The sequence below is a fragment of the Ipomoea triloba genome, chromosome 6, assembly GCF_003576645.1.
Source record: "Ipomoea triloba cultivar NCNSP0323 chromosome 6, ASM357664v1".
In the NCBI taxonomy this organism is placed as follows: domain Eukaryota; kingdom Viridiplantae; phylum Streptophyta; class Magnoliopsida; order Solanales; family Convolvulaceae; genus Ipomoea; species Ipomoea triloba.
Window position 1 is genome coordinate 13,554,812 of NC_044921.1, and position 13,775 is coordinate 13,568,586.

At 34.9% G+C, this 13,775-nt stretch overlaps 1 protein-coding gene across 2 annotated transcripts; it reads right to left on the reverse strand.

The window, feature by feature from the left end:
* Nucleotides 1-4,044: 4,044 nt before the first annotated feature.
* LOC116023783 (monoacylglycerol lipase ABHD6-like) lies at nt 4,045-9,772 on the reverse strand. 2 transcript variants are annotated; one of them, XM_031264797.1, is made up of 4 exons: nt 9,019-9,772; nt 5,051-5,146; nt 4,877-4,944; nt 4,045-4,392 (listed from the first exon to the last, which is right to left on the reverse strand). In XM_031264797.1, exons 1-4 carry the CDS (start codon nt 9,655-9,657, stop codon nt 4,278-4,280), a joined length of 918 nt encoding a protein of 305 aa, XP_031120657.1. In that variant the 5' UTR covers nt 9,658-9,772; the 3' UTR covers nt 4,045-4,277. The 2 variants fall into 2 exon arrangements, with proteins under 2 accessions (XP_031120657.1, XP_031120656.1); XM_031264796.1 differs by lacking the exon at nt 9,019-9,772 and adding an exon at nt 7,395-8,150.
* Nucleotides 9,773-13,775: the final 4,003 nt, after the last annotated feature.

The following is a 13,775-nucleotide window of genomic DNA, read 5'->3' on the forward strand; positions in this document are numbered from 1 at the left end:
CCTTTAACGCCTTGTACGTGGTACTACTTTGACACTGGTATCTATAGTCCTTGTTTGGATCCTGCAGGATTTTAATGGAGTTTTCAGTAGATATAAACCGCAGATCATGTCAGTCCAAAAATATGAGTTAGTTACATGTTCAAAGTCGTATTCAATGAGATGATGAGTCGTTCTTGTTGGTACACAAATGTTGGTTGGTTACATTTGTGTTTTCTTTTAATGAATGAAAATTGAACTTGATTTTCCAGTTTAAGTTAGTTATCATTAAAATTTAAAACACAGTTTTGACACCGGACCTGTATGCAATAATTAGAACATATTTTTATTAATTATCCTTAAATAAATATGTAAGGAAATGCTAGACTTTATGATAGTGGATTGAACTTCTATTGAGTTGGGAGCCTAATAGATGTAAAAATGATCACTTTGAACTGCTTAAACAAACATGTTATTATTTGCTACTTTACATTTACTTTATTTTTTGGAACAACACTGATAGAAAATATTCCCCACGTTTGACCTCCCTATACTTTCCACGCCCCTGTTCGGTAGTCGAGTCAGAGTCAGATGTTCGGGTCAAAGTCAGTTAGTCAACGTTTGGGCCTATATAAAAGCCCTTCACTCAGGACAAGGGGAGGCCCTTTTCTCTTCTCTCTAGACAACACTTGCACAATTCCTCCCAATTCTCTTTAGAATCTCTAGATCTCTCTTTACAACTTGAAATAGTGAAAGAGACTGCCAAAAGTTAATTTTTGGCGATCTTCTCTCTACTTTTAACATACAATACACTTTCATATACAGATGCAATAGAATTTATACATGCAGGAAATATTAATCGCATCAAACACAAATGGGTAAACTACATAGTGTGTGTAGGAGTGTTTTACTTCCAAATTTGATTAATAAGATTTTCTCATTGTTAAATAGTGATTTCAATTGTATTAGAGCATATTGGCTTTAAGCTGCTAGTTAGATTCTGTGTTAATTGCTTAATTATGTGATTTTTGTGTCTTTCTTGAAATTCTTGGCGGCTAGATTTGATGTCTTGATAAATTTCAGGACGGATGGTGGCATAAAAATAGTAATATTATTGTTCGGGGCGTTAGGCTCAAAAGAGTACGTACAAAGCCCAAAACGACGGTCCAAATAATACAAGCTATAGCTCAAGTAGAGGACTAGGAATAATATTGTAGTCGTGGGGAATCGAACCTTGGTATATGGGTTAGCGGTTAGGGCCAAAATATATGATCTTTAAGGATAGGCAATAATAGTGCTTTATATAGTGTTGAAGGCCTTCCGGATGGTTGACAAATGTACGGCATCGGCTAGTCTTCAATCTTGGCTATACACGTGTTTCCTTCCCTCGCCCCCACTACTTGGATGTCATCGATCCTCACCTGGCTAAGTAAAGTATCATGCCTTTTAAAACATAAGAGATAAAGTGGCTTGGTGATTTGGGCTATGTGTTGTTATGTTGGAGGTCATGGGTTTTAACCTTGTTGGCAACATTTTTTTTTTTTTTTGTTTATTTTGCTCCATGCTTCCTCCTTCACTCTCTATTCCTCATCAATGAAAATGTGGTCCCATGTCGCCATCACTTTTAAAAGTTTTTTTTTTTTTTGAAGTAAATACTTATACAAAATACTATACATAATAATTTTTATGTATTTTGTTGAATTCTTGGTATCTTCAAATATAGTTATTCTACATTTTATCTAAAATATATCAGTACCACTGGACATGCAATACGTTTTTTTTTTTAGTGAAAATATAATAATTTCAATCAAAGACTAATACTTTTTAGTAAAAATTTAATAATTTCAAGTAAACAAAGTAATATTTTTTAAGGAAAAAAAAGTGATAGTTTCCAATAAAAAAATGTAATACTTTTTAACAAACATGCAATACATTTTATAAAAAAAATAATTTTCAATGATAGCATAATACTTTTGAAAGAAAAATTAATATTTTTCTTTAAATATATATATATATATATATATATATATATATATATATATATATATATATATATAATTGAATACTTTTCAATTAAAGATTATTACTTTTCATAGTAAAAATAATATTTTTCGGTGATTTTTAAAATAATACTTTTATACCAAAAATTAATCACTGCATATCGGGGGTGTTTTGTTCATGAAATATTAGATTAACTTAAGGAATGTTAGATTGCTGAGAATGTTAGATTACAGAGAAAGTTAGATTTCCGTGTTTGGTTTAAAACTGAGATATTTTATATAAACTTGCTTTTGTTTGGTTAGTTGAAGATTTTTTTGTTTTTTTTTGTTTTTATATTATAATGATTATTTTACTTTAACACCATTGACTTATTTTTATGTATTTCAATAAATTTCAAACTTAAAATAAATAAATAAGGCAATAGTAAAATATAGAAGTAGATGATTTAAAATTGATTAATTAAGAGTTTGAGAAACATTGTATGTCTTGAGAGGAGAGAAAAATCAATGAATGCCTGCATGGGCAACTCAACTGGTCATAGGGGTGAAGTTTGGGAGAAGAGACAAGGATCAAGTGTACAAGTACTCCGTAATAGACATGTTTTTATCAATAGTTACTATATAATTTATTATTATATTTATAATAAAATTCCAGATTAGTTCAAAGTTTGAGTCAAATATGAATAAAATTTTAACACCCGGTATCTAAACAAAATTTATATTTGAAAATAAAATAATTAAAAATATCCGAATCAGTAACTATTTGGTTTAACTCAAAATTTAAAAACCAATTTTAAATTCGTGTGTTAGTTTGAATAATATGAATTACACTCATTCCTAATTAAACAAAATCAATAAAAGTTTGTAGGGATGTACTGTTTAGAGTTTAAAAAAAATTTTGTTTACTTTTTTTAAGTCATTAAAAGGTTGTGGCTTTTATAATTTTTTTTACAAAATAATCTTTAAAGATAAGAATTAAGAAGAGATTCTAAAAATTCATTTAAATCTAAAAATTTATAAGATTATTTTATCATTTTAAATATTTTAAAAAGTCTATTGAAATCGTTACTTAACATTGAGAAACTCATTAATCGAATTTGGAATTAAGACATTCCTATAAACACATATTTTTACAGTGTACCAATTTTTACTGTTCTAAAAAATATATAAAGCAAGTAAAAGTAAAACAATAAAAAACACAAAGAGCAATATATTTATTTATATAGCTCAGTAATCGATCCTACATCTGCAGCGCTCTCAACTTAGCATTGGTCAGTCTACTATCACAAAGTTTGATACATATTATAGAGAAGTACGATCAAGAAAATATCAAGAATATGTTTGATTCATGTGATCGAGACACATTCTAGAAACAAGACTGTTAAATTGAGACCGAACAACCATTGTCAACTCGAGGTTCCTTTAAACTTAGTTACTACGAAGTCCCGTTACATGAGTTGTCGCAATGACCAATTACGTCAAGAAATACCACAAGCCAATAATATAACTTTGCAGATTAAGAAACTCAAATAACTTGTAGTCTCTGTTTAGCACAATGAGAGAGAAAGTAAAATACCATGTTGAAATACTGTAAGTATTCTCTACTTCTCTCTATAAAATTCTAAGTTTAAATAAGATGTCAATCTTGTAACTGCGTAGCTACCTGAATGTTGTTTGAGGTTGGCTGCCATGACAAAACTCTTACTACCATGGTAGCCAAGAAAAAGAAAATAAAGATATTTTTTTAAATTTTCATTTCATGTAATTTTTTAACTAGCAACATGTTAGATACTGACTAAATGAATTTAATTACACTATTTTAATGACTTCGAGTGTATAGTTAACACTTTTTGAAATTTAAGTGCATAATTATTATTTTTAATTATCTCAAAAAATTATTTTTTTAATCAATTGTTTAAAAACTTATTGACCTTTTCCCTATTTATTTTTATTTAATGCTTCATACCCATTTTGGTATCTCAAGGACATACATACCATTCTATTTCCATTGTACAAAGGAAGTGAACCATAATAATAAAGCTTTAAATGCAAAATCAACACAAAACAATAAGTTGTTGGAACATGTACGTATACTATAAATGCACCCATACATACGTTGCAAACAACGTAATCATAGCTGTCATCAATACACCTAATAAGTTCATGTTGACATTAAATTAATGTAGTACATACATATATATATAATCTCCCCACAAGTTACAATATTTCATTTGACTTAGTACTACAAATAAAAGTAGCATGCACGGCGTAGTGGGTTATGGATAGTTCGATCTCAGCTCCTTAAGAACCATTCAAGAAATGTTTGAGGATGTTGTTGAATTTGTAGCCTTTTTCGAACTGAGGAAGGTGCGATGCGCTCTTTATAACTTCCAATCTCACTTTCTTTCCTAGAAGCCTAAAAACATATATATAAAAGAAATCTCATAATTATACCACTAAACTACAAGAAATTTAATTAGTAATAATTAATCAATATATCATGGTTGCGCGCTAGTCGGGCGGTAGACTAGGGCCTAGCGCCTAAGCGGTTTAGGCGGTTCTAGGCGGCGACTTATAAAAACAAAAAATTAATTCATGTGTGTGGGTATATGTCATATATTATATTATATATATTATATATATCTCTTACTTCTCTTACTTATATAAATAAATAAATTTAAATATATATATATAAATATAATAATAAAATTAACAAGTCTGACTGCTCGAGTTAACTCGGCTAACTCTGCCAAGTTGGGCGAGTTAACTCGGCCTAGTCGGCTGCTAACTCGACCCAGTCGGCCGAGTTAGGCGCTAGGCGGCCGGCCACCTAGGCGGACGCCTAGCGAGCAATTCGCCTCGTTCTAGGAGCGCCTATAGTGCAATATATAGATACGTACTCTTTGAGCTCTGTTGCTCTCTCCAACAGAAATATCTGATCATTCTCGCCCCATATGATCAAAACATCCTGCTCATCATACATTAAAGTTTTCGAATTAGTGAATCTATAAATGTGTTTACTTTCAACCTCAATTCATCATGTGCTGTTAAGAAGCAATAATATATGTTCTGACCTGTTGAAGTGGAGATATGTTTACTGTGTTATCTTTTCCGAAGCTCAACCCTTTTAGTAGTTCCAGCTTCTCCTTCCTGTTTTCCCTGTACAATTTCTGCATGGATTCATGCATATATATATATATATATATGTCAGATCAAGTATACAAACATTGATAAAGAGGGAAACATTTTTTTTTAAAGGTTATGGATTGAAAGTAGAAAGCAAAGTTGACAACAAAATGTAAAAATTTCATAATAATCAGTGTCTGTATTAATAATTTATTATTTTTGGGTGACCAGAAAACTCACAACTATTAGGTGTGCATTGAGTAAACCTATCTCACTCTTGTGTAATAGTTTGCAAACAATATAGCAGAGATAAATTCACTAGAAATACCCTATGTGATCACTGGAAACAAGAGGAATAATTTACTCTTTTATTATTATTATTATTATTATTAGGGACAATTTTATTGTTAATTTTTAGGTTCACGCATGCACACACGCCCACACACATATTTGTCTTTATCTTTGTTCTTGGAGCAATTTTTAAACCAATGGGGCAAATTAAAAAATATATTATCTTTCATCATTATTTAACAATAACTTAAAAAGCTAATGTATGATTACTATAATACTCATTATAATTGTACTGTTATAGTTCTTACACCAGGGGTTGTCCTACTATTCACATAATAATGGGATTAATTAATTAATTAGATAACTTATCAATTGGTGTGTGTATATAACTATATATATTATATACATGCGTGCATGAGTAATATTAGACTTATTCTCATTTTTCATTCCTCATTACTTTTCTCAAATATTACATATATGCATGTTTTAATTAATGAAGAAAAAATAAATTACTTTATTTATTTATTTTAATCTTTCAATAAAATAGTATATATGATGAAATTTTACAAATGGGAGGGAAATTATCATTTTCCATATTATTTTATATATCTTAATCGATCTCTATACATTTAATGTCATCCAAAAGTAGAATATAAAACAAATGAGTAAAAATAATTTTTTTTTAAAAATGTCATCATCAAACAAGATTAAAATAAAGTTCTGATATCTTGTTTTTTACCTTTAATTTTTTTTTTTTAATCTTGACTTTTGTGTCAGCGGTGAATAATTTAGTCACTACTTCCCTTTTTATTATTTTTTAAAAAACCCATCCAATTGCAATTTTGTTTAAATATATTGTTAAACATAAATTATTCATTCAATTATACACGCATCAATCCACACTGAACCTTAAAGTTAAAACTCAATCATCTTTTATTGGTTAAAAGTAAGGGTGGGAATAGGTTGTGCCATATCAAGTGGCATACAACTTTGCCTGATTTTAGCATATCATATCTTGTTGCGTTTAGTTAAAAGGTCAAACTTAAGCTTATTTTAAGTATTATTTAATTAATTAAGTTCAAGACTATATGTTTAAGGCCTAACTTGTAAGCTCACAGGTGTGTCTGTGCAGACAGATCTAAACTATTGAATGTTTGGATCAATGGTGCGCCAACTGTGCACTTCATTTGCACAGTTGGCAAAATATAAGTCATTGATCTCAAACATTCAATGGCTCAGATCTGTTCACACGGACTCATGAAAAATTATGGACTCATTTGATCATTGATCTCCAAGACTTAGATTATGTCTATTGTAAGCTCAGACTTAAATCTACAAAAAAAAAAAAAAAAAAAAACTCTCCTTACAAACTCATGCTTTAGATTCCTATAACAAGCCAAGGCCTTGCTCGACTTATTTCCACTCTAGTTAAAAGAAAATATTACATATGTATATACTTATGTCATCAACTTTTACACTCTATACTAAAACTCTTGAGTTAATACCTAATTTAGTTCTCGACTATAGTAATTTTTTTTTGTTTAGTCTTGAATGACTTTTTGTGCTTAATTAAGTCATCGACTTTGATCGTTTTACCCAATTGAGCCATCAATTGTTAGAATCAAGAATTAAATTGAGAAAAATCATTATAACTTATAATTAAATTAAGTAAAATCACTATACTTGAAGACTAAATTTGTAAAATTACTATAGTCAAGAAAAAATTTATAATTTTTTCTAAAATGATGGAAAGGAACTTGGAATTAAAAAAAACATATGTTCACGGGATTAAACACCCCGTTGTCGCACAGTCAATGTCCTCACGGGGTTTAGACCTGTGATTTCTTACTTAGAAACAGTTACTCCACTTGACCACAAGGTCTTTGGCATCGATCATATTAATTATTTGATCAAGTCAAACATTTAATAGTGATCAAACAAGCCAAAATATTATCTCCATCAATTTCTTGTAACCTTAAGATTGAGATCGAAATGACTCACCTTAATGAAATCGTTGAACACAAAATCCGGCAAGTAACTCGGACCGCGGAACATACACAACGATATTAACGTCCGCAACTGCCCCGCCGTCGTGGGCAGCAGAAACTCCTCAACCTTCTCGGCGTTGGCCCTCTTCAGCAGATCGTCGCTGTCTTTCTTGTTCATGTTAATCCCGGAGCTCGCAACCACCACTTTCTCCACCCTCTCCGCCCACATTCTCGCTATATGGTACGCCACAAACCCACCATAGCTCGTCCCCACCACCGAAAACTTCTCCACGCCCAGCTTCTCCACCAGGAGCTTCCCGATGCACTTCGCCTGGAACACCTCGGACCGGTCCGAGGATTTGGTGGTGGACCGGCCGAAGAACACCAGGCTCGGGACGTAGACGTTGTAGTCTCGTGCGAAAACCGCGATTTGTGAGCGCCACTGCCACACGCCGTGAGGCCCGAACCCGTGGATGAGGACTAGTGTGGGCTTTGGGGGTGATTTGGAGTTGGGCTTCGGGTTCGGGCCCCAGAAGTGGATGGTGGTCTCGTCGTCTATGTCTATGGTCTGGGAAGTGAGGCCGGCGGCGGAGAGGCAAACGCGTAGAAAGCCGCCGTACAAGGAGGTGGGGCTCAGGCAAGAAGGGAACATGGTCACTCTATAATTTTTTTTTTTGGTAACTCTATAATACTAGTGCACTATTTCTTGCTAGAATAAGCAGGTGTCCCCAATTTATAAATGGGATGAGTTATGAGTATGATGAGTGTACGTGGTTTGGGGTTTTAACAGATTATGTACATTTGCTTTGGCTTTATACTTAAAAATAATAATAAAAAAATAAAGTTGTACAATATTAATTGTGATGTGGTAATTTTTAATAAGTTAAAATTTAAAATAAAAAATAATGAAAACATAGTCACATCAGGTAACAAAAATTGTATGTGATGGAATTAATTGAACCGGATTCGAANAAAAAAAAAAAAAAAAAAAGACTCTCCTTACAAACTCATGCTTTAGATTCCTATAACAAGCCAAGGCCTTGCTCGACTTATTTCCACTCTAGTTAAAAGAAAATATTACATATGTATATACTTATGTCATCAACTTTTACACTCTATACTAAAACTCTTGAGTTAATACCTAATTTAGTTCTCGACTATAGTAATTTTTTTTTGTTTAGTCTTGAATGACTTTTTGTGCTTAATTAAGTCATCGACTTTGATCGTTTTACCCAATTGAGCCATCAATTGTTAGAATCAAGAATTAAATTGAGAAAAATCATTATAACTTATAATTAAATTAAGTAAAATCACTATACTTGAAGACTAAATTTGTAAAATTACTATAGTCAAGAAAAAATTTATAATTTTTTCTAAAATGATGGAAAGGAACTTGGAATTAAAAAAAACATATGTTCACGGGATTAAACACCCCGTTGTCGCACAGTCAATGTCCTCACGGGGTTTAGACCTGTGATTTCTTACTTAGAAACAGTTACTCCACTTGACCACAAGGTCTTTGGCATCGATCATATTAATTATTTGATCAAGTCAAACATTTAATAGTGATCAAACAAGCCAAAATATTATCTCCATCAATTTCTTGTAACCTTAAGATTGAGATCGAAATGACTCACCTTAATGAAATCGTTGAACACAAAATCCGGCAAGTAACTCGGACCGCGGAACATACACAACGATATTAACGTCCGCAACTGCCCCGCCGTCGTGGGCAGCAGAAACTCCTCAACCTTCTCGGCGTTGGCCCTCTTCAGCAGATCGTCGCTGTCTTTCTTGTTCATGTTAATCCCGGAGCTCGCAACCACCACTTTCTCCACCCTCTCCGCCCACATTCTCGCTATATGGTACGCCACAAACCCACCATAGCTCGTCCCCACCACCGAAAACTTCTCCACGCCCAGCTTCTCCACCAGGAGCTTCCCGATGCACTTCGCCTGGAACACCTCGGACCGGTCCGAGGATTTGGTGGTGGACCGGCCGAAGAACACCAGGCTCGGGACGTAGACGTTGTAGTCTCGTGCGAAAACCGCGATTTGTGAGCGCCACTGCCACACGCCGTGAGGCCCGAACCCGTGGATGAGGACTAGTGTGGGCTTTGGGGGTGATTTGGAGTTGGGCTTCGGGTTCGGGCCCCAGAAGTGGATGGTGGTCTCGTCGTCTATGTCTATGGTCTGGGAAGTGAGGCCGGCGGCGGAGAGGCAAACGCGTAGAAAGCCGCCGTACAAGGAGGTGGGGCTCAGGCAAGAAGGGAACATGGTCACTCTATAATTTTTTTTTTTGGTAACTCTATAATACTAGTGCACTATTTCTTGCTAGAATAAGCAGGTGTCCCCAATTTATAAATGGGATGAGTTATGAGTATGATGAGTGTACGTGGTTTGGGGTTTTAACAGATTATGTACATTTGCTTTGGCTTTATACTTAAAAATAATAATAAAAAAATAAAGTTGTACAATATTAATTGTGATGTGGTAATTTTTAATAAGTTAAAATTTAAAATAAAAAATAATGAAAACATAGTCACATCAGGTAACAAAAATTGTATGTGATGGAATTAATTGAACCGGATTCGAATCAATTAATCCCGGATAATAAATAAGAATAAAACAATATAAATGATAGAAAACTTAAGACAAAGATTTGGCTTGAGTTTTCTTAGAGAATTATTGGTGTATAAGTGAACAAGTGATGTCATAACCAAGACAAGAACTACTTATTTAAACTAATTTGCCCAACCAACTCCCTAAGAATAGGGTGCCCCATGAGAAATGACACTATGTCTTTGCCCAACCCACCTCTTGGTTGGGCCTAGAGGTCGACCCCGGAGGCATCCCATTCGAGCTTAGAGGTCATTTGCCTCCCCATCCAAGCACGAGGTCGGCTAGTTAGCCTCCACTCCTTTGGGGTCCCCCATCCACTTGAGCTTTACTTATTGGGACGGACTCGATATATATATATATTCATCATTAAGCCCTACTCTCTGAGTTGCAAGACGTTGACAATGAGAGAGAGTACTTACTCCGAGTGCCACATGACCCGCGGTGAGCCCCATGAGGTTGACCTGAGCATAGGAGTTTAGTTACACCCCAAGTAGCTTAAGTGTCTATGCGGTGCCCATGATTGACCTTGAGGGCTCGAACTAGTGTGCCAAACATTCTTTAGTATTCCTATGGATTGTTACTCTTGAATGTTAAGTCTTTAGGTAGGGCGCCTTGGACCATAACCATTTCTTGCCTTGGTATTTTTTCTTTGCTCGAAGAAGGGGTTGAGGGTGAGCCCCACAATCTCTTCGCGGCTACCTTACCATTTATCCTTCTTTTTTTATTCAGAGATGGGGTCAGCAGTGAGAACCCCATCTATACGAGAGCTTAGCTACACTCCCCTAAAATAGATGTGGCAAGACTCTTGACTCCTTTCAAAAATTGTTGCTAGGTTTAGTTTGGTATGGACTCGATGGTGCATGCACTAACAGGGTCAAATTAGCACCCGACTCAGTGTTGATGGTGGCTTTCAAGCTTGGTGCCGAAGTGCCTCAAGCGTGGACTCGTAGTATGCCTTTGTTTCTCGAGGACTTGACTTAGCACCATGGACATCCTTCGGACCCTGCAACAAATAGTTGCCTTCAAACATGATGTCTTTAGGTACAATGGAGTTCGTTGCTTGTTTTGGTGTTGTTTTCCATTTTTATGCTCATTGTTGTTTGGGGCATGTTTCCCTTTCGTTGGTAAAGAAATTGTGTCATCTAGTTTGTTTTCTTCACTTTGTGAGTCATAGCTTGTTTTGTCCACTTTGTGTTCACTGGTGTTTGTCCGTGGTATTGGTGGCGTCCAAGCTTCCGATTTAGGGGGAGGGTCCAATCCCAAGTTTGTTCGGTCCAATTTGAGTTCACCTGGTTGTGTGTGGTATTGGTGGCGTGCAAGCTTTCGTTTCAGGGGGTGTACTAAATGAGTTTTGAGTTAGTTATTTTTCAGTTAGTTATTTGTTTAACAAGTTGGGCATGTTTAATATATATGCTCTAACTTGAGGGAGAGTGCTACAGAACGTACAAGTAATATGGAACTTATATATATTAGGCAGCCTGGAGATTTATAGGGATTTGAGTAGGTAGTCATATAGAAACTTGTTTCCTTATTAGAAGTCTTCTAACATGTTTTTATAGGGTTGTGTATTCTCTTTTCGAATATACAACTTATTCAGAAACTCTCTCGTTACGTTCGTAACATAAGGCATGCATAAAGATTGGTAATATGCTTGGGTCATCCCCGAGCTTGCCTTGGGGAAGGTAAGTTGCCTTTGAGCTTGACCTAGATTGACGATACTCTTGAATCTTCCTCTAGCTAGCCTCACTCCTTTGAGCACGATCCAGCTTGGCGATACGTTTGGTTCGTCCTCTAGCTCACCTTGGGAAAGGTAAGTCGCCTTTGAGCTTAGCTCAGCTTGGCAATACACTTTGGTTGTCCTTCAGGTTCCCTTGGATTTGATTAGCGACCTCAGGGTTTACGAAAAGCTAGTTAGAATCCAACAATAATATCGCCTCAACCTTAAGGTCGAGGTTTGTCTTCGAGTGTACTTTGATCTAATCAGCGACCTTAGGGTCAACGGAAGTAGCTCAAGATCCAACAATGCTATCGCCTTAGAGTTGAGCCAATCTCTCTGGCTAAAACTCGGGGTCGGACTTTAAGACTTGAATCGCGACCTTGGGCTTGACGGGTAATGGCTTTGGATCAAAAGGCGCTTACCTCGAGGCCAAATCAACCCCTTTAGTTTCGATCTCTACACTTTGCGACTGGGCTCGGCCAAGAGGGGAAGGTTTTGGTTTGTTCTCGAACAAAGTTCGGGCTTGGCCAAGAATGAGTTCTTTCATTTGATGGTGAGCGAGGTCAGACCTCATACCATCCTTAGGGAAACACTTAGCTTTTCTTAACGGAGGCTTGGGCTCAACTAAGGACGAGCTCTTCCGTTCCGTGGTTAGCAAGGTAAGACCATGTATCACCCCTAGGTAATACTTTCCCATTCAGAGCTAGGTGAGGTCGAACCCTATAACGCCCCTAGGGGAGCTTAACTTTCCCTTGGTCAAGGTTCGGGCTCTACCAAGAATAAGCTCTTATGATCAATGGTGAGCGAGTTTGGAACCCATACCACACCTAGGAAATATCTTCCTATTTGGCATGGGCAAGGTTTATCGTCTTGCGATCCCGTTCAAACTACTTCCACCCAGTGCAACACTAGTTGGGAAATATTTCCAATTAACAAGCTCTTGGGCAGAGATTTTAAAGGGTTATAATTAGTCTGAAGTAAATTAAAAAATTTAATGTATCAAAAAAATATTAATGTGTTAGATCCATGTTGCTACATGCGTCCTAGTCTAATGAGTAATGACATAACTATTTTAGGCTACTTGCATACCATGATGGGCTATTAGCAAGTGGCAAGGGGTTTGACTTATTAGCCATGAAGAGAAGAAAGGTCAAATGAGTTCTTTAATTTAAATATTTTCTTAAATTGTTCGGTGATAGTAAGTTTTTGTGATTTGACCAAGAAATGTAGACGGAGGTTGCAAATGCAATGAGATTAATTACAGTACTATATAAGAAAGCATATTTTATTTAGTCAAACGAAATATTTGTTGAAATATTCAAATTTGGTGGAATAATCTTTAAGATAATTAAGAGTATTGGATGTGTGGAGGACGTTAGTTGTGGGCGAATGGCGTTATGGCATGCGGTTCATTTTTAAATTCATGAAAGGGAAATGCCAAGATGATGAATGACCCATCATAAAAGAGATAAAACTTTTTCCTGCCGAGTTAATATCCTCCGGGTCCTCTGAGTATAATGATTTTACCATGTTTAGTTTTAAATATTCAAATTGATTACCTGTAATCCTTTGACTATTAAATTGTTACTATTTATGGTCCAAGTTAATCACCTATCAAATTTTAACCTGTCTTGGTACTATAGGTGGTTAACTTAGACCATGATTTGTAACAATTTTAAAGTCGTAAATTAAAATCACAAGTGATCAATTTAAAAGTTTATGACTAAACGTGTAAAATCACTATACTCGAAAGATTTCATATGAGATTAATTCTTTTCTTGCCCTATCGAGTATGTCAAATCACAATACAGTATTAGTGTTGATAGTAGGTGGTATAATAAATATGATACTCCTATATTTTGTTTTTGCTAGTATAATCGGCGCCGTAAAAATCTTTATTAAAGAATAGTTTAACTTTTGACTATCTTATTTTATTTTCAGCCATTTTATTCTTTTAATCATTAATTTTAAAATTGATTAAATTTATTACTTAGTTTGACTTTAAAAATCTGTCACTTTAATTGGACTTATAGGTATAAAATTCTATTCTTAGATG

Bases quoted from the DNA above. Each gene is read 5' to 3' on its own strand.
- LOC116023783 (XM_031264797.1), bottom strand. From the start codon at position 9,657: ATGTTCCCTTCTTGCCTGAGCCCCACCTCCTTGTACGGCGGCTTTCTA. The intron at 5,147-9,018 runs GTGAGTCATTTC...GAATCCATGCAG, and splicing joins TGTTCAACGATTTCATTAAG to AAATTGTACAGGGAAAACAG. The intron at 4,945-5,050 runs GTCAGAACATAT...TATGATGAGCAG, and splicing joins ACATATCTCCACTTCAACAG to GATGTTTTGATCATATGGGG.